We start from the raw sequence: 25,088 nt of genomic DNA, 5'->3' as shown, positions 1-25,088 counted from the left end.
TCTAAAGAAGGGGAGAGAGATCGTCGAAGCATGGTGATGCATCGGAGAAACTTCGTTATTGACGATGGTGTCGGATTGGCACCAGGGATTGAAAACAAAATCTTAAGAGGGGAATGTTATTTTTTTAAACTTGACCTAAAAAGGAAATGATTAGTTTTTAAGGTTTGAGAGAAAAAAAGATAAAATTTAAAATTGTTAAAGTTTCGTTAATTTTAACTATTCATAAATAGATAAATAAGATTTTTAAAATTAATATATAAAAACTTAAGATAACAATATATTTTGAATGAAAAATAATCCTTGAGCCTCAAAACAAAATTAAAGATATAATATTACTCTTAAACGGTTTATCAATTAGACCATGAATAGATTTAGAATGGCTACTTTACTTCATCTTTCTAGACTAGAGTTGAGTCAGTCGATGTTCCAAAGAAGGGGAGGGAAATTGTCGGAGCATGATGATACGTCAAAGAAGCTTCATCATCAACGATGGTGTCAGATTGGCATTTAAAAACTAAATACTAAAGGGAGAATGTTATTTTTTTAAACTTGACTTAGAGAGAAAATAGTTAGTTTTAAGGGTTTGAGGGGAAAAAAGATAAAATTTTAAATCGTTAGAGTTTCGTTAATTTTAACTGTCTATAAGTGGGTAAATATGATTTTTAAAATTAACAGAGAAAAACTTGAGATAACAACATATTTTAGGTAAAAAATAATCCTTGAGCCTCAAAACAAAATTAAAGATATAATATTACTCTTAAACAGTTTATCAATTAGACCATGAATAGATCTAGATTGGCTATTTACTATGACAATATCAAATCCACATACAAAAATCATGATATAATATATATAATATCTTTAAAATCTCCATATTCTTTCGTTGATTCACAATATCAGATCTGAATAATTTATCAGTTTGACTATTGATAGACCTGACTCAACCCCCTCCGTAGGTCAATGTGAAAAATCAACAAAACCCTAAAATTTTCATTGACTCCGATAGACATTTTTTGACCCCTTATATTTGAACAATATTCCCTAAACCCATTTGTGATTCCATTTCCACCGCACGTATCCCCTAAACACCTTGCGATGTGACTTAGGCCAGAAAAAGAAATTAAATCGATCAAAATTCGGTTGACCTCTCCTGTGGTTTTACCGTATTGCGCTGCTATCTAGGGTTAATTGATGAGAACCCGAAATGCTGACCCTGCGAAATCAACGGTCACCAGGAAGACGCTGCCGGTGAGGAAAGCTGTTGGTAAAGTTCATTCTCCAACCTCATCGGAATCTCTGACATCTAAAATCGTGGAAACAAAGCGCGGTTCTGTCGGCAAAGCAAAGGCCAACGACACGACACCTCCACAACATACTACGAGTTCTGATTCCAAGTCTGATAAATTGCCGGGTATAATTTAACTATGAATTCTTACAGTTATGGTTATTTGTTTTCGTTAGTTTTAGAAGAGAGCTAATATGAACTAAAAGTTGGAATAAAGGGATTCTTAATAATTTAAAGTTCAAACTCGTCGACTGAATCAGCTTTTCTCTGTAGATATGAGGCATCATGTAAATAGAGACTTGTGGGTTAGAAATCAAGTGATGACTCATATTATTTTTAGTTATGTGGTCATTTTACCTTGCTGTTGAAAAATTTATGACGGATGATTCTATTTTCGGCGATATTGTTCTCAATATTGGTGGAATTTTATTTTTTTTAGTCTGTCTTGACATGTAAGTTTGTCATTTGTCAATCAATTTTAACAACTTTGAATTGATTGTTAGTTGATGAAGTGACAGCATTAGCTGAAACTGCCACAATGAACCTAGTGAAAAAAGCAGCCGTTCCAGGCACTAGGCCAGGAGCAAAGAAGAAGCTAGTGAAGACTAAAACCCAGGATTCTCAGCAAGCTGTGAAGGCAAGAACAGAAGAATTTAGTGTTGAAAACATTGGAGAACCTATAAAGCAGGAAGAAAACATAGTGGAAGTGGAAGAACCTGCTGTTGCAAATGTCATAGAAGGCTCACAAGAGGAGGGAACTGCAGCCAAAGATGATGAGGAATCAGTTAAGCAGGTAAAAACATCAGTGGAAGAAGATGCTAGTAAGCATGTTGGGGATTCTGTGAAGAAAAAAGAACTTGTTAGGGAGTTTGCAAAATTTAATGAAAATAAAAAACTCAGCTTTTACAACAATGAACAGCAAGGGGATTTTGTGAAGCAAAAAGATCCAGTTGCTCTGGGGCTTGCAAAATCCAATGTTAGGGAAAAAGTGAGCATTCAAAATAAACTAGAGGATGTGGAGGAGGACCTGGAGGAGGATGATGAAATAGAAACTCTCGATGACAGTCAGGAGCCCAAGATTGGGCTTATTGACAAGGATGAAAACGTGAAAGCCAAGCTGCTGGTAGAAGATGCTGAACCTGAACAGGATGAGTATGGTGGTTATGAGATGTTTGAAGACTACGGTGATCAAGTAGACTATGGAGATCATGAGGAGGAAGAGATTGCAGAGGATGATATAGAGGAGCCTGCTGAAGAAGCTGAGACACTGGAGGATGAAAACAGGGAATTGAAAGCAATTGCAAGAGACCGTAGGATTAAGAAGGAGCATGAGATATTTGTTGGTGGTTTAGATCGTGATGCTACGGAGGAGGATGTGAGGAAGGTTTTTGAGAGGATTGGAGAAATAGCTGAAGTTCGGTTACACAAGAATTTTGCAACAAATAAGAATAAGGGTTATGCATTTGTGAAGTTTGCAAACAAGCTGCATGCACAGCGGGCTTTGTCTGAGATGAAAAACCCTGTGGTATTGATCTGTTTATTTTTTCTGTTTTATTGGCTTATAAGTTCTGTGCTAATTTTTTCTCAACAGATTTGTGGAAAGCGATGTGGGACTGCACCAAGTGAGGACAACGATACGTTGTTCGTGGGAAATATCTGCAATACTTGGACCAAGGAGGCTGTAAGTGTCTAGCTTGTTTTATTTGATAGTTGTCAAGTTTGATAGCTCATCCTTGATGTTTATGTGGGTTGGCAGATTAAACAAAAGTTGAAAGAGTATGGTGTTGAAGGTGTTGAGAACGTTACTCTTGTTTCAGATGCTCAGCATGAGGGGTTGAGTCGTGGTTTTGCATTTGTTGAGTTTTCTTGTCATGTTGATGCCATGGCTGCATATAAGAGGCTTCAGAAGCCTGATGTTGTGTTTGGCCACCCTGAGAGAACTGTCAAAGTTGCTTTTGCTGAACCTTTGAGGGAACCTGATCCGATAATAATGGCTCAGGTGAAGACAGTATTTCTTGATGGGGTTCCTCCTCACTGGAATGAAGACCAAGTTAAGGGGCAGATACAAGGGTTTGGGGAGATTGTACGCATTGTCCTGGCCCGGAATATGTCGACCGCTAAAAGGAAAGATTATGGTTTTGTTGATTTCTCAACCCATGAAGCTGCTGTTACTTGCATCAATGGCATAAATAATAAAGAAGTGGTTGATGGCAACTCCCTGGTGAAGCTCTTAGTTCAATACTGGATGTGTTTAGGTTTAATATATATGCATTGTCTTTATATTTACTGAAGATGGAATATAACTGATTGCATTGTGTTTTCATGTGCTCCCAGGTAAAACTGAAAGCAAGGCTGTCAAATCCCATGCCAAAAACTCAAGCAGTGAAGGGTGGAATGTGTGGTGGATATCGAATTGGTCATGGTGGCAGTGGAGCCGTTTCCAGATATGGTAATCTATTATCTTTATAGAATTAAGCTCTGGATATTCATATGCATATTATTTCCCCTTTGATGTGGCATCTTTTCGGCTTGTAGGAAGAAGTTTTGGTCAGGGTGGACATCACTTCAACCGGGTGAATTTCCAACGGGGCAGGGGTTTCTATCAACGTGGACGCGGACAATTTCGTAGAATAGGTCCCAATGACTATGGCCTTGATAACCGATACACAGAATTTCGTGGGAGGCCATTTATGGGACGAGGTTATCTCTTGCTCTCTCTCTTTCCCTGTGTGTGTTCTTACGTTCACATGCATGCACAGAGGCATCTTGATGTGTAACACAAAATATGCTTGTGTTTAATTTATTTGATTTACATCACTTGCTCAAAAGCAGGAGGAAGAAGGGGTTCTTTCAGAGGTGGTCATTATACATCTGGTAGAGCAATGGCAGCAGCTGGCCCATCAAGGCCTAATTCCAGTAGGCATTGGCTTGATGTCCCCGATAGAGGACATGGGGATCATTTTTCCTATAGGAGGCAACCATTTTCTCCAGATGAAGATTTTGATAGACGTTATATTGAAAGACATGTTATTGACCCTTATAATTATGATGACTGTGCACATGGTGTGAAGAGACCATTTTATGCAGTAGTGAGTTTCTTCTTCTTTTCTTTTTATTTCTTCTTCCGAACTTTCTGGTATGTTACTGAATTTTTATCTCCTTAAATTTTGTTCCTGTTTCCTGCATTCACCCTCCTGGTGTTCCCTATTATGTGAAATTTGTTTCCTGCTCTAGGACCATGATCCTGATTATATGGGATCAAGTAGACTCCGCCGACGGCTGGACTATAATGATCCTGCAGTTTCACTTCGTGGAAATTATTACCATGGTATGTACTCCTTATGAGCAACATTGATTTCTTTAGGTGGGCTTAATGATTAATGAATTATAATATTGCTTGTATTGCTTTGGTATTCTGTAGATGATTATGGAGCTGGCAGTGGTCTCTACTCGGATGATTATTATGTTTCTGATGTAAGCTCACAGTCTTTAATATGTGTGTGTTATATAAATAGCCTTTTCATGATTTTCTTGAACCCTTTTTTGTTTACAGTATGGTGCATATCCACCTTATTATGGGGATGATCACTCATATGGAGGTGGTTATTACTACTAGACTCAAGAACCTTGGGTAATGCTGGACTCCTTGAAAATTTTAGTTTCTCAGATTTTATAGTGAACGCTGTCATATTATAATGTTCAACCTTTCTTGTACAATTTTGTCTAGGTTGGCTTGCAAATGCTGGTTGCTGGGCTTGCTGCTAAAATATATGGTTGCAGTCTCGTTTTTTATACTTTTTTTTAGTATCTTCATTCTGCTTTTCTCTTTGCCTTCCATCCCCTGTACTTCTCTTTCTTGTTCTCAGTTATTGGTAGAAGATCTTGAGTTTTAATTTGTATAGTTAGGTTACGTCTCTGAAGGATCTGAATTAAGAAGCTTATAATATTCCTATATTGTGGAGACTTAGTAGATGTCTGTTCTTTCTGCTCTAGGTGTGAAGTGCTTGTGGATTTTTTCTATGGTTGGTTGTGGTAAAGGGCAGTATCAATTTCCTTATATTTCATGGTCTACATAATGGATCTAGCTCACATAGTGATGCTTAATGTTGAATCTTTTGAAAGGAAATAGACTGGGTGACTCTTTCTGGAAGTGGAGAGTTCAAGTTAAGGTTCTTCTTATATTCTTACAAGTGCTGAGGATGGTTTAAACTTTGAATGCTGATGGAGGCCTTGCACAGATGTTTCTAAAGTTTTTGTAGAGAAATGAAAAAGTGTAGACCTTCTGTAGGATTAATGAAATCTGAGCCCTGCCTACTGATCCAATGTTTTATGGATGGAAGATGTGTTTAATCAATTTTTGTGGTTACTTGAGCGGATATTGTAGTGTTAAAGGTCATGTCATCCTTTTAATAATTAATTATAATAAGTTTGTGGCTTTTTTTTTTGCAACATTATGCCACTGTTCACAAATTCATCTGCCTAAAAGCTTATCGGGAATTGTGATTTTTATTTGAAATGTGCTGCCCCAAATAAAATTGAGACTTGCCAAATCATATTATTTTGATCCTTTTTTTGGTGGAGTGCAAGGTGAATTATGGCATTTGGTGCTTCAGTAATAAAATTTTATTCATATTTCAGGAGAGATCTTGATGATATTCTTTTCTATGGGCAACATGAAACTTTTGGATTGGAATTTGAAATCAAATATTGATTGTGATTTCTTGGTAAGGGGACTTGTAGAGTTTGGTGATAGCTTTTACTACGGTCATTTGCTTTCTTATTCAAATTGCAATTAAATATTTTTATTTATTAATTTTACATCAATCACAATTCATGTGAGATGTGACAACTTGTAAACATAGCTTGATAGTGATATATATTTCTCCCTGAATTAGATGGTTGAGTTTGCAAGTGTGGTTGGTGGTTGCAAAGGTCTTTGAATTCCATATAGTATAAATTGAGGATTGCATTTGGAAAGTAAGTCTGGCTATTAATGGAGGATATATTTTGCTATTCTAATTCATCCAATGTAGTATTGATTATTGAGGTCAAGGTTTTAGCTTTGGGTTGAATATGTTTTGCCATGGAAGTGACGCTCTAGTTGCTTTTATTTTATAAAAAATGGATTATGATATAAATCCTGTTTCTTTCCCAGTGAAGAAATATCTTGAAGTGTGATGGAAAGGGGAACTTATACATCTTAAGCTACTATACTCTGCAAGTTTGGTGTATTAAATACGGTCTTTTGAGAGTAAGCATTAGTTTTGTTTGATTAGAAAGAACCTGGAGAGTTGTCTCTCTTTTTGTTACCTAATGATTACATTGGTTGGTACTAGAAAGTGTCTCCTCATTTCATTTGTGCATTGGGATTGGCATATCATGTAAATAATAGTTTTTTTTTTTTTATTTCTGATCATTTTATTGGTTTGTGTCAGGTACAGCTTCTGTTCTCTTGTCTGTTATGTTGAATAATTTGTTATTCTTAAGGCATTCAAATTCTGGTGTTCTAATTGGATAACTAAGTCTAAAATATGATTTAGGAGAAATCTTGATACAACAAAGATAAATAATAATCATTGCACATATATTTGGCTTGGTTGAACAAGGGCATAATGATTGATTGCCATGTTTCTAAAATGTGCATGGATGATAAATATATATAATTACATCTCTTGATTTATGAGTTGTGGCCACAATGGATGATAGTTGCATATTTGGGATTATCTAGAATGATAATTCCATCACACTTCTTTTGCCTGCCAGATTGACGGAAGCAACATGTTGTGCTAGAAGTTGCATTTAGATTTTCTGTAATTTTTTCAATACTGTGTTAAAATTCAGTCTCAATGTCTCCCATAGTTGTTTATATGCCAACAGTAGCTGTACTGGTTCTAAATTTGCTTTGTATATTCAAGGTGCACCATGTTTGCTCTATGATTTAAGTTTGTTATTCTGCAGTGTTGTTTCATTATATATTTTGCAAATCCATTTTTGGGTTCTAGCTAGGGCATAGAGTTTGAGATTCATTACAGAATTGACAATGGATCTTAGAGCTTTTTATATTTCATAAACCACTTCCCTTTTCCATCTCCTTCATATCTCTTGATTTCATCCTTAGAGTTCAAGGGAATATTGTTTGTTTCCCCCCATGTTAATCATATTTGTCTCCAATTTCCATTGGAAAATGTGACTTGTGATATGAATCAAAATAATTTTTAACTTTGTATATGTTAGACCTCTCTGTAAGCAGGTCTATGCGCGTAAGCATAGGGATGCCAGTTGGGAATACTGACTGGGTGAGGTGAGAAAATTAATTACTGCTGGAGACCACGTGGAAGGCAAGGACAGGCTAAAGGAGTATGTCCAGGTTGATTGAGGTAGGGAAGTAAGTAGTGTGGTGTGTGGAAAGAAAAGGGGAAGGATTTAGGGAAGTAGGAGGCTAAGGCCTGGGAGGGACTGGCTCCATTAATTTGCCAGATGACTTTTTTCTTTGTGCCAGTTTGTTGCTTGAGTGTCTCATGGAGTGTATTGACTGGATTACTGGTAAATAATATTGGTTTCGGTCTGTTTCCAGAAGAACTGATCTGTCTGTGTTTGTGAATATTGGTGAGTTGGAGTTGGTTTTGCAGGTCACTAACAGTATAGAACATATGTTTCATTCTGTTTTCTGTAAAGTACTCTTATTTAGGAGGTACCGTTTGATGTAATTCCAAATTAGATCAACTTGAATTTCATGTCCCTCTTGCAATGGTTCGGTGTGGCTGCAACCTTTTTGCTTTGAAGGGAATTTTAGATTCATTATTTCTAAGTGGTGAAAGAGTAAAGAAAAGGGAGAGTGAAAGAAGCGGAATTACTGGTATTCTTTTTATCTTTGCAGTTGTATAATGTGATAATATTCTCTTCCAAACATGCTTGTAATATAGTGTTTTAATTATCGGATAGCGAATATAACTCAAACATATGCTTGGGAGAACAAATTCCAATCGTCTGTATTCTGTCCTTCTTAGGATTTTGATTCCATCTCATTTTCACTACTTTTTCATTCAATAATACTTTATGTTGTCATTATTTGATCAAATAATTTTGAATTATAAATAAAATTAACAATTAAATCACTCACTTTGATGTGATTTTTCATCATTACCTGATGTATGCAATTCAGAATCTTGTCTTAGTTAAATTATGATAGCAACGATTAGATTTTGAGTAGACTTTGGTGTCTACTATTGTGCGATGTGAATGCAGATGAACAAAACATATACTTTAGAGAATAAGGCATGAGATTTTTAACGTGATTCGGTCCGATGATTAGAATGTTTATGTCTATAATGTAGCTATTAGCATATATGTATTATGTAGAGAATGGGTAGAGAATGGATATAATTAATGATATCTGCTCTAGTGATCTCTTTTTTTCATGATGATTCTCTCTTAGATAGTCTTTTATACTTATAGAATTGATAAGGAGAAGTGACATTCAAATTAGAATGAGCAAGGGATTCTTAATTCAAGTAATGATTGATTTTAAGGACTTGGAAGTATTTCGATTGAAAAGGTGAAGATAACTACCCCATTGTGGTCATGGATGAAAAGTAAGAAAACCCTCATGCAAGATTTTGGATCCCGACCTTGAGTTGAAATATCTACTTGTATTTTTTAACTATGATCTCGTGGTTGATTGTTGATTGAGATGACTCAAATCTTTGAATAAGAATGTTAGATAAATATCTTGCTGGGTAGGTAATATCGTATAACAACTCAATTATATGATGATGATAAGTCCGACAACAATATCTAATACAAATAGTACTCATCTTGTAAGTACATTAGACTACAGTGGAGGTTTTATCTTATGTCCATTATGTTCTGACAACCTAGGATTATGTTAACTTGCAGGCAAATTGGTTGAAATTTAACTTAAATCAACTCGATTATCATGTCTAGAATCTTTAACCTGGGACATGATATAATTGTCCTTTATATCAATATGATTTTAAGATAATAATTAGAACAATTTGATTCAACCATTGAATCGTAATTTAATATTAGTCACTTAGTTCAATCTTAAGTCAATTTGATCTAATGGTTAAGACAACTTTTAGTCATAGCTCAGGGTGGATTTATATTAATTCTCAATTGATCCAATTTAGTTTTTAAAATAGTGCTTTGAGGATGTGGAGGACTATGATGATTATTGGTGTCGTTGAAGGAAAGCTTATGCAGCATTATCCTGTCATTGAAACCATTGGTAGTAATTTTCTCAAAGGTTTTTTTTTTTCTTTCTCTGTACTTCTACATTACTGAAGCAAATTTGCGAAGAACAAAGGAGAAATTGGCACTTACATGATAGGATTATCTACTAAATGCTCGGATTTGAATCAAGTTAACTTAGGTTTATATTCATGTTCGGCTCAAACGAGTATAATTAGAGTGGGAGTTTCATTTTATCATTTTAGTTTGAGTTTAGTTTGATTGACCCTTTGATAGTATTATTTATTCTATTGATAATACTATTTATTTTATCGATAATATTTTGATAATATTATGTATTAGTTTGAACAAATTTGAGTTTGAGTTACATATTATAGATTTAAGTCAAATTCAATTCATTTTTTGTTTGGACTCAATTCAAGTAAAATCCAAACTTAATTTTACTCCATATTGCTCTCCTTACCATGGACACTTTCTTAGCTTCCATCCTACCTAAATTTTATGTCAAAACCCTAATCCTAACTCAAGAATTTGAATCCTCAACTCCAACAAGAAAGCACACAATGGACAGAAGAGAACCAAAGCCTGCCCCAAAACAATGTTCCATCATGTGTTATGCTAAACGAAAACACATTAAAGCAATGGTTATATTGGCCCCCACGTGTACGTTCTAGATACTTCCTTGCAAAGCCGAACACTCCCGAGATTTTAAGAACCAATCAAACCACTTCACGCGGATCGTTCTCTGCTATAAATCCAAGAAAACCACTTCATGATAGGATGAAGAGTGAAGAAGAATCTGTTTAGCTTTCATGACGGCTGAAGAAGTGGAAACTAACCCGCCGGAGAAGATGGTTACTCGGGAGAGGAAGCCTAAGCCTCCCAAGGAGAAGCCGCCCGAGACTCCTAGAGAGAAGAAACCAAAAACTGCTCCTCATCCTCCTTACTTTGAGGTTTGTTCATGTTATTGATCATGATCTTCGTCTAAATAGAGTTTTTTGTGTAAAATTTTGAACTGGGTTTGGTACTTTTCAACTGGGCAGATGATAAAGGAGGCTCTTTTGGCTCTGAAGGATAAGAGTGGATCTAGTCCTCGCGCCATAGCCAAGTATATAGAAGAAAAGCATCAGGCGGTGCTTCCGGCGAACTTCAAGAAGATGCTGGGTGTGCAGTTGAAAAACTCTGCTGCGAAGGGGAAGCTCATCAAGATCAGGGCGTCTTACATGCTGGCTGAAGGAGTAGCTACTAAGGGGAAGGCACGTGTGAAGGAGAAAGTTCCCATCATCATCATGGAGAAGACAAGATCTGCAACAGCAGTTTCTCTGAAAAAAGCAGAGGTTCCAGTGAAGGCTTCCATGAAGAAAACTAAGGTTTCTTCCTCAGGGAAGCCTAAGCAACTGAAGTCCATAAGGACTCCACTTGCAAGGAAGGCCAGGAAAAAGGCTACTTAGAGACCCATAAAGCTGCAGCGTACTAGTATAAAAATTGTATAAATTGTAGTTCGATCTTTGGTTGTGAGAGTTGCCTTTATGTAGGTTTCTTTGTTAATAATGTAGATTCTATGTCCTCTTCTCGAGAATTTCCATAGTAAGTCTCTGTAACCTGCTGCAACTTAGTGGTTTCAAAGATTAGCTAGGAGTGGAGTGGGACAGTTTGGGAAATATGAGATACCATTGTAACATACGACTTTGAGTTAATAATAAGCTTTTTAGTCCATAATGCATTTGAGTTCATCATTTGATTTGATTTGAATTATTCAACATAGATTTGTTTGCTTAATGGGTATAATTTATTGTGATGATATTTATTGTTTTGATCTATGATACGGTATCTTGATTTAGTGGTGATACTATATGTTAATTTAGTTTGATCGAATTTTGAACGGATGTTACGAACTTGATTTGGGTTTTAGTTAAACATAAGTTTGGATCAATTGGCATGGAAAAACCCGCTTCATCAATGAATCCTATATTTGGTGGAAGTGTCTCATCAGAGATCAGTGGGCTTGGTGGGTGGGGTGGGTAGGGTAGTGGATCATTCATTATGTGCATGTTTATGTAGTGCATACTTTTGTGTCATTTCATAGGATGTTCTGATTTGATTAGGAGTAAATGGTAACGCGTCTATCTTAACTAAGGTCTTTTGTCTTTGGATTCGGACTTTAGACTTATCATATTAGATAGGCCACATGGTTAGTTTTCATAGGTTGATAAAATGATAGGTTTTCCTTTTAAAATTTGACCCAAAAAAAAAGGTTATTTTAATAATTAAAACGTATTTATATTAGTTTATAGATTGGAATATTTTGCTGTATATTTGTTTTGGGAAGCATTAAAAAATATTAGGAAGCTATAACAAAAATAGGAGCCAAAACTATTGATGGATTTCTTGCAAAATTGTAGATGGGTTGTCTCATAAATGTAGGAAGCCTGAATGTGCAACTAGTTTTATGTTGAAAGTCCATTAAACTAAGATGATTTTAGGGGTGGATTTTGCCTGCAACAGCTTGGATAGAGTCGGTTCAGGTTTGTTTAAACTTGGTTTGAATTCAAAAAATCTAATTCAAGCTTGTGATAAATTTGTTGAAAAGGCCACTAAAGGCAGTGGAGAAGAAGAAAAAGGTCATCAAAGATTAAGACATGAATCATCGAAAATTATAAGGCTGTTAGTAAGGCGTAGGGCTTGGTTTTGTGGATAGGGCTGCACTTGTTGGGCTCCTCCTCATCTTGTCCGTCCGGGTTTTAGGCCCTCTAAAATGCTAATATATGAACTATAATAAGGGCTGCCTTCAAAATCAGGCTTTCAGTGAAAAGAAGAAAGATTTGTCTATCCAGTGGTGGATTCAAGCCTTACCAGAATAGAAGTCTGTTTGAGTTCGATTCGAATTTAAATTGATCATTTTAAGATTGAGTTTAATTTATTTAAGTGACATTGAGTTCATAGGAGAAGAAAAAGAAAAATTTTCAAAGCAAATGAATATATTAACGATCTCAGGTTTACTTATATCGAATCTAACTCTACATGTGCCTTTAAAAATGTCCAAGTTATGACAATGCAAAGTGACAAATTCTTTTAACAACAAAATCATTAAACCAAGACAGACAACCAAGTCAATTCCCAAGTTAGGTATGGTGGAGAGGAGTCATGGCCATCTTATTCAACATCTGGACGAACGTTTGCAATTAACCAATTAATATTCGGCAAAGAAATATCAGTGCAACATCATGATAATAGCTTCTCTTAGAACTCCCCTTTCACATTGACAATATGCCACACTGTAATTGGTCATATTGTTTTCGCTTACTAATAATGAGGGCAATAGCTAGAATTCCACATTTGTATTCTTTGAATGCTGATTCACTATGTGTTACTTCTTGTAGGGTGGAGGTAGAGAGCGTAGAGTTTAAGGCGAGCTGAACCTGGGTATAGCTGATTTAAGCTCAATTTAAATCTTAAATGATAATTTAAGTTGATCAAAAATATCTTTAAAAGTATTAATAGGATAAATAGTATTATTGATTATATAAATAGTATCATTGATAGAAAAGATTTAAACCGATCCAAATAACATATCGTTTATAGGTTATATATGTTTTGTCAAGATGTCATATCCATTTTATAAAAGATAAAAGTTTATCCATTGAATCATGTGATTGGATCAACACTTTCTGAATTTGTATTACATTTTTTTAATATTCCAGTCACCACTCTGCATCACAGGCCTTATCTGTGCATGTAAAGTTCATTGATATAAAGAAAGGGCTGGTTGCTTTGTTGCGTGCCATGATGAGCATCATTGTTATTATTCGAAAGGAAAGGCTCAGTTTGGTCAACTGATTGAAATGGCAGTAGATTCATGTTCATCTTTCTGATCGCCCAGTACAAGCATGACAGCAATTGACGTCGACATTCTTCATTGGCCTATGAGCTTAGATTTACAGTCCCACCATGCTTGAGATGAAACAGCTTGCTAGTGCAACAATCACGAGAAGATACATTTTTCCTTTGGACTTTCAACAAAGTTTTATTGCTTTCATTTGTTTTGGAAGATGATTGCTTCAACTGAGAATGACATTTTCGCCTTTTTGGAGTCGGCAGGAGGTCCATCCACTTTTTTACATAGAGAAAGAAAGGTATAGGTGTTCTATACCGGTTAATCAAATCAGTTTAATATCTTTTTTTAATCTAACCAAATTTTTTATTTGAAAAGAACTATAAATAAAAACTGAATTAATTGGTTAATATCAAATATTCCGACTAAATTTTCAATTAACTATTTTTAGATTAAATTTATAGATAGGCAATTATTCTGACCTTAGAGTTCACATTTTCTTCGATTCATCCAAAATGGTGAATGAATAATGAAACGGGTCGCTCTTTATTAAACAATTCTTCTTCTTAAATAACCCATCGATACTATTTACTAACCAATTGAACCAAGTTTAAATTTAAGTTGATTATTCTAATTTCGAGCAAAGCTCAAACCAACCCTTTTCGAGCTTGATTATATTACCGGTACTGGTATTCACTTGAACCAGAACGTGGATCAATCAATTCGGGTGTTGGATTACATTTTGAAACTAAGAATCAGCATTTATCAGTAGTTCAATTGTTAAATGCGATTGAATATCCATAACATTAAGATAGCTAGTGTGAACGAAAGAAGCTGTTCGCGAATGAGATAATCATTTAGGCACACACAGTGAAATTCAAAAAGCAAAATTGTATATGTTAATATACAGGTTGTAGTTGTGCAGAAAGGTGAGGTTAGTGATGCGTGGCGCCAAGAGAAAATGTGAAGGCTATACCAAAAACAAGCATGCCCAGCAGCAGGAGCCACCGTGCACAGCGCATGCTAGACAATCCAATGGCCCACGCCTAGCCCACATGCATCTCGATGCTGTTAGGAATATACAGGAAGGTTGTATTTGCGTTCAAAGGAAATATAATCCAAACCCTTTTAAGGGTGATTTGAGTGATAAAACTGAGGGTGTCCAAATGAGAGAGTATAGGTTCGAAACCCATTAACAATAAACCAAGAGCAAAAGTGAGGTCAAGTCATTAGATCTAAGGTTTTTCTTGATTGATACGAAATTCATCTCATTCCTATACCTGCTTCGTATGAGATGAAATCTTGTACCGGCTTGGTATGATACTTGCCCAAAACTAAGGTTTGAGACTATTTTTTTTATCTATATCTACAATACGTCTTTTTAAGAGAAAAACTATGGAATCAATTAAATCTAAAGTTAATAATACCTTAAGACTTTAAGCGATCATTATATACAAATTGTCACAACATCGATACGAGTGATATTATATAATACATATCATATAATAAATTTATAATAGGTCGAACAACTAGTTAAGATATGTAATATTAGACATCTTGACAATCCATGTTCAACTACACACATCCATAAATAGACTTAAATGCATATTTAAACACCTTCTGATATATCTGTATTGAAGTAAGAATCTCATTCAAATCTATCAATTTGATGATGAGACTCCATTTAGTCGATTCCTCGCAAAAAAAATAAAAAATAAAAAGATACAAAACTAGAAAACATTTATAGCCTTTAAAACTAGAAATGATCATAATTATTACATAAACTTTTATTAATCCTCAATCTTAAGTAGCAAGCCAACTAGTCAAAGTTACATGAATCCTGTCGCACTGTGTAGCTTAGTTTAGAGCAGTGCAGGTAGCAGCTTCTAGCTTTGTTAATGGAAACTACGTAGACCTTCATGACCCATTTCTTATTTGCTATCCAATATGCCATTCATTCATGTAAAATAATACCTGCATTTCGATCTCGAAAGAGAGGGAGAGAGAGAGGCAGAGTTTTTTCACTCATTCACCACCATAATTTTACAGTATATAATATCATCAAATATTTATAATACAGTACCAATAAAAGCCTCTTCATCTCTCGCCCTTCATGACCTTCAATTCTCTTGTTCCCCTTCCTTCTTCTACCACTCTTGCAATAACAGCAATGCAATATCAGCGTTAGTTTCTGCATCAAAGCTTGACTGTTCATGGCCTTCAAATCGTTCTTGATCTTGACTTAGTTGTGATGCAACAAACTTGTCCAATGCCCTCCAATCAGTCACGTTCTTCATTTTTTTATTTTCTGATGTTAGTGATATTGAACTCGGCCTCTTTAAGATTGGCAGAGATGGGCTCTCCAGCTGAGGAAGCTGTAAATATTGATCAGATTGGATGAAGTTACTTAAGCTGTCCCCTTCTACCTCCTGCTTGCACATGAAATTCTGGGATAGAAAGCTTGGGGTTTGTCTTGATATGTATTCACCTGGATCAACCACTGAGCTGACTCCACTGGGTTCATCGTAGAAGTAGCTCGAGTCCCACCCTTCCAGGCCCTTGGCTTGGCCACTGGTTCGTTTCTTGAAGGCTCGGCAAACGACCCATCCTTCTTCCTGCATTAACTTAAAACGATGCTGGTGAGATAAGACACAGGAACTTTATACAGAGTTTGAGAAGCTCAGAGTTTCTCTTTCTGGTGTGATACTGATAGATAGATACAAGCTAAGAAGAAAATTGGAATTTTGCTTCTGACAAAGTGAATGAGAACAGACAGAAAGACCATGCTTTTGACAAAGGAATTAGATGAAAGCTACCAAAGTGCTATAGAGTTACTATTAACTTTTTTGACCCTTACAAAGGGAGCTCACCTTTATGTGGAAATCATATACAAAATGCTATTATATATACAAATATAGATGTAAACGTTGACATATTATTATGTGATTAGATATTATTTAATCTCTAATTCAAAATCACTCAATTATATAAAATATTAACATTTATACATATATATATATATATATATATTCATTATTAATGTATGAAATATTACTAATAAAGAGGAGGGCATTGCAAATAATGATATGTGCACAAAAAGCTAAAAGGGGCATTGTTTTTATTTCAAGTTAAAAATTAAAGGGGAATTCTAGAAATCGAATCCATGACTAGACTCGAACAAGTTAATTTCGAGTTATAGCTCCAAGTCAATAGCTCGAGATCAATTTGTTTGTCTTTTTGGTAATATTATCTCACCGATAACATTGTTTACCTTTTAACGTTAATATTCACTCTAATGACAGTCCTTCAGTGATACATTGTGCATCTATTCGAACAAGCTCAAACTTGAGCTCAAGTTTGACACTATAACTTCAATCCAAGCTTGAGTCAACATCATACTTGATTCGGTTTGAATCAAATTTACGCTTAAAAAAGGAGAGCTCATCTTTCAAGAAAACATGATCAAGAGAATAATAGTATATATATGTATTAATAATAATTATAAATATGAATACAAATATTGATATGTCATTTATGTTACTATATTACTTAATCACATGATACATTAACATTTGTATTGGTGTTAAAACTTAATTGGTAGGATATGAAGTAATGTTGATGATGGGGACGTGGTATGTGTACAAAAAGCAAAAGGAGGGCTTTTATTTTCCTTTTAAGTTAAAAACAAAAACCTATTATGTGAGTTCATAGCAAGCTACAAGAAGATAAGCAGGACGTACTTAATATTTTGATCCACTGCCGGAAAGAAAGAGTTCCTATGCAACTTTTATACAAAAACGGACAGAAATGGACTCCAAATCCCCCTCTAATTAATTTGACACAAACAAATGAAAGAGACAGATCCACTAATTAGGTCAAGAAACACTGTTAATAATTAATTAGCACTAAGCATGTGGAAGACCATGAAGACGAATTTTGTCGTTTAAATAATGTAACATCTCAACGGAAAAAGAGAGAGAGAGAGAGAGGGGAGGATTATGAATAATGCTTGCCTGTGGAGGGCCATTCTCATCAGATTCAAGCCGGTATTCATGCATTATCCAGTCAGTTTTCTGTCCATTGGGGGCTCTCCCTTTGTAGAAGACAAGGGTTTTCCTCATTCCGATGAGTTTTGATTTATCGTAGACAGCCTTATCACGTCCGGTTGCCTTCCAGAATCCTGCCATGGTGGCCCTGTTAGTCCTTGTCCCCGTTGGGTACTTCTTATCCTTGTGACTAAAGAAGTACCACTCGTTCTGCTCTTCATACCCGATCCGGCATCTCTCTGTTCAACATCATGCAAAACTTATACATATATGTACAACTTTATGAGGTTTCTCGTATTAATATATATAAAGTCATGCTAAGATAATGTAAATCCTGAAATCAAGCTAACTAGACCAAAGAAAGAGTCATTAAAGACTTAATGTTATGGAAACAACTCCCGAAGATCAAGTCTAGATTTAATTACCAAGGTTGTAAACTATAATACTGAATATATAAATAAATCTTATTAACTTATTCATATATCCTAGTATAATAATATGTAAATAATTTACATATTATTATATATTATATATCACTTATTGTATTATATCATATAATACACCATTTTAAAATTATTAATAATAAAATAATAAAAAATTTAATTATTATGTCATCGTCTTAAAAAATATCATAAACATTTCTAAAATTCTAAAATTTATCAAATATATCTTTATTACATCATCATTTTTTCCAAAAATTATATTGATTTATATTTGTAAATCCACCTAATAACACCAACTTTCCATTCATTTTATTATAAATTTTTTTTTAACCTGAATCCTATTGTATTATTGAAGATTTATTGTGTATGATAGAATACTAATACAAACAAATAGCTTGGTGATTGCTTTGTTTACTTTTTTTTTTTATTAAATTATCCAATTACATATCTTATATATATGCGAATTATTAAGATTTGTTTATACATAATATTAAAGTATAACTACATTTTAATGCTAAGTGAATATATACCATCCAACGTACTATTCAACCACTTAACCGATCCCGTTAATGGTAAGATGAGAACCGTAAAAAGTGAAAGCAAAGCAAGAAGAAGAAGAATACCTTGGAGATCCCATGGCTCTATTCTATAGAGATCGATATCTCTGATAACATCAAGATCGATCTTCTGGGATGCCATCTTCTTTCTGAGATAATAGCCAACAAGCTCCTCATCCGTCGGATGGAAACGGAATCCTGGCGGGACAAATGACTCCATTGACTCCATCATATCTGCTGCTGCTGCATGCATTAAATTCAAGACTAACATTAATACTTCCACCATTTACTTCATCATCTTTAAATCATAACAAACGAGAATTGTCATTAAGAGAGAAGAGAACCCAGAACCAGAGCCCCAAAAAGCTAAAAACTTCAAGGAAGAAATAATGAATTTTCCAAATAAAAGGTGACAAGTGTTATCAGATATAATTATCAGCTCATTTGGTGGCCAGCAACAATCAAACATTCCATCTCTGAATGAAAATATGGCGCGTGTTACAACAAACCATACAATGATCTATCGTTTCTTTTTTTTCTAGGGATGTATTAAAGAGAGGAAGAGGGTAAAAGGAAAAGGAAAAGAAAACCAAATGATGAGAGCTTGTTTTGGAACTTAATTAGAGTGTGTTTTGTGAAGGTCTAAAGAAACGGACAAGTTGAGGTTTGTGCCTAATGATGCTGTCTTCTGTTGGTGAATGGTAGGAATGATGCATCAAGAACGGGGTTTCCACTCAAATGCTATTATTTATACAATGTGTTCTTCGACCCGTAAGATATCTATTAGGAAAAGCCTAAAGATCTAGGCATCTCAACCAGTGACCAACTATAAGAATAGCAATCAAGGAACGCGGGTAGATAATCCAGTTAGAAGACATGAGAAGACCTCTACTTAAAAGGAAATCTCTCCAGAATTATTTTCTTTACCACTCAAACTATTACTTTACACCTCGTGTTACAAAGTTAGCATAGTAGAATGTAGAGGATGAGGATGGATGACGCTAGCACAATTTAGCACGCGTTTCTTGAAAGAGACAAGGCGAGGAAGCCTGCCAAACAGGGAAAATTAAAAGACAAAAAGGAAAGAAAAGAAAAGAAAAAAGGTCTACTCTTAAGTCTCCTGCAGAGCCTGTGTCTAGTTGTTGAAACGGGCTCTGACCCTTTTGTCTGTCTGTCGAGAATTTCCATGGCACATCTGACCTTTTTTGTTTTCAGAGATCACTTTGAGAAAATGCCCATTTAGGGCTATATATGGCTCTTTTCTCTGAAGAGTCAAATCGTAAAAACGACCTCCAAACTCTTCACTAATTGGGTAGCTAAGATTATCATGTCAAAAGGTTTGTGTTTTGAAGAGAGGTCAAGAAGGTTGGGTGAGGCTGATTTGTCAAGATGTAAATACTTGCATTTTCTTTAGAGAGAGAGATAGAAGAAGAAGGAGAAGGGGAAAGTTGGGACTTGCCGCTTGGTTTATAACAATATTTTACCAAATTTCAGTCTTCATTAGGTAGCTTCTTTGACTTAACAAAATTATGCAAAAACCAGACAGGATTATGACATAAATTGAAATAATATAGGTAAGCGATGTGCTACTTAGTGAGTGGAGAGAAGAAATTATTCGAAAAGAAAGCTGGTAAAGGTGACAGCGTCTGATCATACTTCTCATTCCCAACAACAACAACAACAACAAGCCAAAGCCTCATATAGTTGAAATCCTAAGAAACCCATATTCATTTATACACGTTGAACACCGTACACTTTTGTAAGAGGTGGAAGGAACTACATGATAATAAGATATATATATATATATATGATGAATGTCCATAGCTTAGTTACCTGCAGCTGAAAAGCAGAAGGAAGTCTGGTGTGTTAAGTCGTTAGAGACAAAAGAAGAAGAGAAAGAAGGAAGTAGTAAGTAGAGAATAGAGAAGAAAAGTCCATTAACAAGTGAGAGATGAAGAGAATATAAAAACGCAGAGGAAGGACCGCTCGATTGCGCATGGGTTGATGGCTGTCCCCAGTTGCTCGCGTCATTTCCTAGCTTCTTCCACGTTCACTTTTTCCATTCTTCTCCAAACCATTCGCGAGAATTAGATAATGTCTCTTAACCGTAACTCCTTCGTTCACCATTGTTACTCGTATAGTAAAACACGACATTACAACAACATCCAGTAAGTAGCCTGAGTCGTATAGTACACAGAGAGATTTCAAACATGGTATAATACAAACGAGCAATAATCTTTATTTAGAATATACTAAAAAAAGGTATGATTCCACTTAAATAAAAGTAAGCTTCCTTAAAAAAAAACAAAAATTAAATACAACAATATGCTATATATATATATATATATATATATTGTATAGTATAATATGAGTGAAAAATTATATCTATCTAAGATATATTAAAAATTGATATAATATATGAATATATCTTATAATATTATATTTTATGATTTGTATCAATTATTTAAATGATATGCATTAAAATATTTTTTCGGAGAACTGATTACATAAAAATAATATATCCGAAAAATTTTAAATTTTAAAGTATTTATGATTTTTTATTTTTATTTTTTGTTGTTTTATTATTATATTTTAATGATTTTAACCCATCTTTAAACCCGATCAAACAACGACATTTACGCTTCTCAGGAAATATCGCGAAGAAAACACGATATTTTGATCACTTTTTGCCTTCAAGCTTTCTTACATGAGGTCTTTTCCTGGGGACTCCCAGCTCACATGGCTTCACATACGGCTTTTCTTTCGGCTATTCATTCCAATTTACGAAGATGCCCTGCCTCTTCTATGACGCGGTGTCGTATAGTTACCAATCTCACTGACAAGGCACGTTAACATCACCACATGGGGGTCAGCACTGTGTCGCACTCAGGGGGGTTTTGGTCATTTCGCATTCACTGACGGCATTCAAAATGATTTCTCGACAAGTATCTTTTAGAAGAAAAAGGAAAACGTACGTTGAGAGTAACAGAGAGACACGTGGCGGATACAGACTGGAGTGGCATCGTTCTTTACGTAGAAGATAAACAAAGCAAAAGACAAAAATATATCGCCAGGCCAGCCTTTGATTGCCAGGAGGCCCAGGACCCCCACTACCTTCCACCTTCAGCTTTTGCCCATTAAAAATTAATGGAAGCTGGATTGATTAGATTCTTTATTTGGTTTGTAGGACAGAAAAGAAGAAGCTTCGTCTGTTTGAGTTCGAACGAGATAGCAAGACAAAAACTAGCTAGGTATTAAAGTAAATCTTTGAGTGTCGTCAACTGCAATGGCTTGATATAGACTAATAACAAAGACTGTTTTTGGCGTTCCTTTCTAATTCGTTTTGATAATAGAACAAGGATTCCAAGGTGATGCATATGGGATTGTCGACCATTTTGTCTTTAAATCACTACGACTGATGTATATGGGATCCTGGTGAGGAGACGGGGGTGCAGGGATATGGCCAAGCAATTTGAGCTTAATTCATGAATGGCAATGGATTCAAGTTTAATCGAGTTTAGTGTGAATTTGATCTTGATTTGAATCTATAATATCTAGTAGTACAAACTTATTCGAGTGGATATACAATATTGTTGAAATATTGTCATTGAAATAAATAATATTATCATATTGATAAATAATATCATGAGAGAGATAAATAAATCGAACTTGAATCGAGTTATTAAATTGAAACTTTAACTTGGGTTTGGGTTGTTTGAGTTGAATAATAGATTTGAATTGAGTCAGTTTGACTCGAATTTATCTTTACTCGTAAAGAATCCCTTTAGATTTCTCTTTCTAATAGAAACCATAATAAAATTGGTTTTGGAATAAGAATCTAACAGGTAATTTTAGGATAAGAAATCTCTATGGTATGCTTAATATAACAACTCATTTGCAAATTTATTGTTTATTCATTGTAATAATATAAGAGATGAAGAGATATTAAAATAATATTGATTGAGTTTGTTGGATGTAGTTATGTTTTGAGTGAATCCGGATAAATCGCAGGATGTCCCAGAGATAAACAAGTTGTTTTGGTTTCTTTCTTGGATTAACAGTTTGGTTCTTGCCATGATAGAGCAATGGACTGTCTGCAAAAAGTAGGAGAAGAATATTAGTTCTATGGAGATAAAAGCTCCGATCATACTTCCCACTTCATTCCTATCAGTTTTAGTAAGAATATAAACAAATGAGTGAAGAACACGGTGTTGCATAACTCAGGTTGCATTTGTTTCTGCAATTATTTCAAGTCACTTTTTTACAAGCCATTTCCTGCAAAGAAATCCTGGAAAAAAGTTGTAGAATAAGCTATGGTGAATATTTCTGAGAAAAATTCAAACTGGTTCATTGGCTAGCTTCCTCCTTCCCTTAAAAAGCAATCGCATACACAAGCTGTTCACTTTTCAAGAACACGAAACTACTCAAACTTGGGATATTCATTTTTGCAGTTGATTTTCTAGTGTGGTAAGTGTTCACTTATTAACACTAGAAATTGAAGGCGGCCCTCAAAATGTTTAAAGTTATATCCGAACCAAGCTAACTCAATCTTAATCTTATACTTAGTTTAAACAAACCCTAATTTAAGTTCGAGGCAAGCATTCAAAAAGTCATCAACAATTCATTTTTCCTAACGGCTTTTCATTATTCTTGACATAAGTGAGTAAATATGATGAATTCTGGTTTTGCAACATATCTATATGAGCCATTTACGATATATGAGCTTTTTATATGTGTTCTTCTATGGCCATAGCTTATGAATAAATATGTAGCTCATTTGGAAGTCATGTGCAAGATAATCTAATTCAGTTTGGCCAATTTAGTGAAGATATGTAATTATTATGTCCCCATAAATCATCTTTAATTTTACTAGTACACGGACAATATAAGTAATTAATCAATGCTTAAAAACCAGTACACCATTATTATTTTCTCGCCTTTCAAATTATCCAAATATGCATTTGAACATTAAAATTGGTGACCACTTGTTGATAATGTCTGAATACACATATAAAGGGTCTCATTACTTGATTAGTGGGTAGGGGTTCCGCTCCCTGGAAAGCAAGTGGGCGAATCGTAAATAAGGTTAGATTTGAATCAGATTGGCTCGACATAAATCGGTTTAACTCAAAATTGTTTATGTCAAACTCGAACTAAGTTTGAGTCGTGAGGGTAAACTCATTTCTAATATGAGTTGAACATGAGTTAAAGAGAGTTTAGTTTTATCACACTTACAAGTCAGTTGATGACTCGATTCAATTTGAGTTTAGCTTGTACCTCAATTCGAATTATGTCAAACAATTATCAAAATAATGTTTTGTCATTATTACGTAAAATAATTTATTTCATCAATGAGTCGTAAATTCACACCATGAATTCAAGTCAAGCTTCAAACTTAAAACATAGAAATCAATTCAAACTAGAGTTACCCATAACTTTAATTTGTTGAACTTAAATCAAACTCAACTCATTATATTTTTTTATTTAAGTTGAACTCGAGTTAAAGGATATTTAAACTCAATTTGATTTGTATTCAACCTTACCTGTAATTGGTTTGGATTTAACGTAAAAAAAATTGTTTTAGGTTAGAAATATTCCTAATTTATGAATAAAAATCCTAATAAAATTTGTCTTACAAATAAAAACTTGACTTGAGCTTCTCTTATATAATAATATTTTTTGTTTAACTGTTTCTGTGTTTATCTACTTTATTCAAGTCGTGGGTAAATTGGGAGTCAAACATGGTGAAAATGTCCTGTCCAAGCTGAATTTGGAAAGAAATTATACTGTTTGTTGTCTTTGAAAGGGATTAAAATCATTCTTTTTACTTCATTCAATAATTAGAACAAAATTTCCTTTCTGCTTACTTATTACGGCAAAATGTAGAATTTAGTGCATATAATTTTAAAAGTTAGGTGAGAAATGAAGATGTAAATGTAATAACTATAAAACCTCTCATTCATTCGCGGCCAAATTTTCTCAACATTCATCTTCTAATGAAGCCAATTGAAGTTATTGAAAAAAATAAATTCATCAAATTTTTTTTTATAACTTACTAGATTTGAATCGATTTAATTTAAATTTGAGTTAGAAATAGTTTTTCTCAAGTTTAAATAATTCAAACGGAACAATAAACTAAAAATAATTACTCATTTCAATTCAAATCTAGGAAAAGAGGAGGTGGATGGATTTTTGTTGAGCTGGGTAATTAAGGAGGAATAGTGGACACGTAGGACGGTGGTGGTCGGTCGTAGTCACCAATCATGCGGCGGACCGCATAATTGAACTTATTTAACCTCCAACTCTGGTCCCTACCACCATAAAAAACCTTCACTCTCAAAGCTGGGGCGGTGAGCCAGCCAAAGAATAACTTAATAAAAAAAAAATCCTCAAATTTATTTATTTATAAATGGACAATAATAATTTATATACAAACAAATATAAGAAAAATCAATAAATGTGGAGGTATAAGTTTGCGTAACCAGCAAAAGGAGATCCTTGGGGGTCCCTATTTGGATCTTTAACTCTGTTGACATCGACCCTTCTCCAAACTCTTTCTTTCTCGGCCGTGAATCCATCTAAAGAATAAATATTTTACAGCTTACCAATTGATGCCGGTTGGTGAAGATAGACCATCATTTATGTAGAACAATTGGTCAAGGTGTGGTCAAAGAATCTAGTTTAACTCTACATTTTTATAAATAAATTTGAGTC

The 25,088-nt window shown here is 34.6% G+C and overlaps 3 protein-coding genes across 8 annotated transcripts; 2 read left to right on the top strand and 1 right to left on the bottom strand.

The window, feature by feature from the left end:
* Positions 1-1,065: 1,065 nt before the first annotated feature.
* On the top strand, positions 1,066-8,246 carry LOC123198521 (nucleolin-like). Of its 4 annotated transcripts, none has more exons than XR_006498049.1 (12): positions 1,066-1,411; positions 1,789-2,810; positions 2,877-2,966; positions 3,042-3,506; positions 3,620-3,734; positions 3,821-3,985; positions 4,118-4,374; positions 4,520-4,613; positions 4,707-4,759; positions 4,839-4,916; positions 5,013-5,058; positions 7,520-8,246. XR_006498049.1 is itself a non-coding variant. In XM_044613204.1 (11 exons), the coding sequence occupies exons 1-10, from the start codon at positions 1,192-1,194 to the stop codon at positions 4,899-4,901; spliced, it is 2,544 nt and encodes an 847-aa protein (XP_044469139.1). In that variant the 5' UTR covers positions 1,066-1,191; the 3' UTR covers positions 4,902-4,916; positions 5,013-5,755. The 4 variants fall into 4 exon arrangements, 1 of the variants encoding a protein (XP_044469139.1); XR_006498048.1 differs by lacking the exon at positions 7,520-8,246 and adding an exon at positions 5,924-6,196; XR_006498047.1 differs by lacking the exon at positions 7,520-8,246 and adding an exon at positions 5,279-5,755.
* Positions 8,247-10,220: 1,974 nt separating this feature from the next.
* Positions 10,221-11,215, top strand: LOC123198522 (histone H1). The gene is made up of 2 exons (XM_044613205.1): positions 10,221-10,449; positions 10,540-11,215. Exons 1-2 carry the CDS (start codon positions 10,309-10,311, stop codon positions 10,945-10,947), a joined length of 549 nt encoding a protein of 182 aa, XP_044469140.1. The 5' UTR covers positions 10,221-10,308; the 3' UTR covers positions 10,948-11,215.
* A 3,836-nt stretch (positions 11,216-15,051) lies between these two features.
* LOC123198595 (NAC domain-containing protein 37-like) lies at positions 15,052-20,304 on the bottom strand. Of its 3 annotated transcripts, none has more exons than XM_044613307.1 (4): positions 20,208-20,304; positions 18,441-18,617; positions 17,342-17,613; positions 15,052-15,943 (listed from the first exon to the last, which is right to left on the bottom strand). In XM_044613307.1, exons 2-4 carry the CDS (start codon positions 18,604-18,606, stop codon positions 15,476-15,478), a joined length of 906 nt encoding a protein of 301 aa, XP_044469242.1. In that variant the 5' UTR covers positions 18,607-18,617; positions 20,208-20,304; the 3' UTR covers positions 15,052-15,475. The 3 variants fall into 3 exon arrangements, with proteins under 3 accessions (XP_044469242.1, XP_044469241.1, XP_044469243.1); XM_044613306.1 differs by lacking the exon at positions 20,208-20,304 and adding an exon at positions 19,484-19,751; XM_044613308.1 differs by lacking the exon at positions 20,208-20,304 and adding an exon at positions 18,719-19,304.
* Positions 20,305-25,088: the final 4,784 nt, after the last annotated feature.

Source organism: Mangifera indica, chromosome 16 (assembly GCF_011075055.1).
Source record: "Mangifera indica cultivar Alphonso chromosome 16, CATAS_Mindica_2.1, whole genome shotgun sequence".
NCBI lineage: Eukaryota > Viridiplantae > Streptophyta > Magnoliopsida > Sapindales > Anacardiaceae > Mangifera > Mangifera indica.
This window is presented reverse-complemented; position numbering and strand designations above follow the sequence as displayed.

Excerpts from the sequence above, each read along its gene's own strand:
- LOC123198521 (XM_044613204.1), top strand. The coding sequence starts at position 1,192 with ATGAGAACCCGAAATGCTGACCCTGCGAAATCAACGGTCACCAGGAAG. Across the intron at positions 3,735-3,820 it reads TGGAGCCGTTTCCAGATATG|GAAGAAGTTTTGGTCAGGGT; the intron begins GTAATCTATTAT and ends TTCGGCTTGTAG. Across the intron at positions 3,986-4,117 it reads GAGGCCATTTATGGGACGAG|GAGGAAGAAGGGGTTCTTTC; the intron begins GTTATCTCTTGC and ends GCTCAAAAGCAG.
- LOC123198522 (XM_044613205.1), top strand. The coding sequence starts at position 10,309 with ATGACGGCTGAAGAAGTGGAAACTAACCCGCCGGAGAAGATGGTTACT. Across the intron at positions 10,450-10,539 it reads CTCATCCTCCTTACTTTGAG|ATGATAAAGGAGGCTCTTTT; the intron begins GTTTGTTCATGT and ends TCAACTGGGCAG.
- LOC123198595 (XM_044613306.1), bottom strand. The coding sequence starts at position 19,562 with ATGGAAATTCTCGACAGACAGACAAAAGGGTCAGAGCCCGTTTCAACA. Across the intron at positions 18,618-19,483 it reads GCTCTGCAGGAGACTTAAGA|CAGCAGCAGATATGATGGAG; the intron begins GTAGACCTTTTT and ends TAATGCATGCAG. Across the intron at positions 17,614-18,440 it reads AGAGCCATGGGATCTCCAAG|AGAGATGCCGGATCGGGTAT; the intron begins GTATTCTTCTTC and ends GATGTTGAACAG.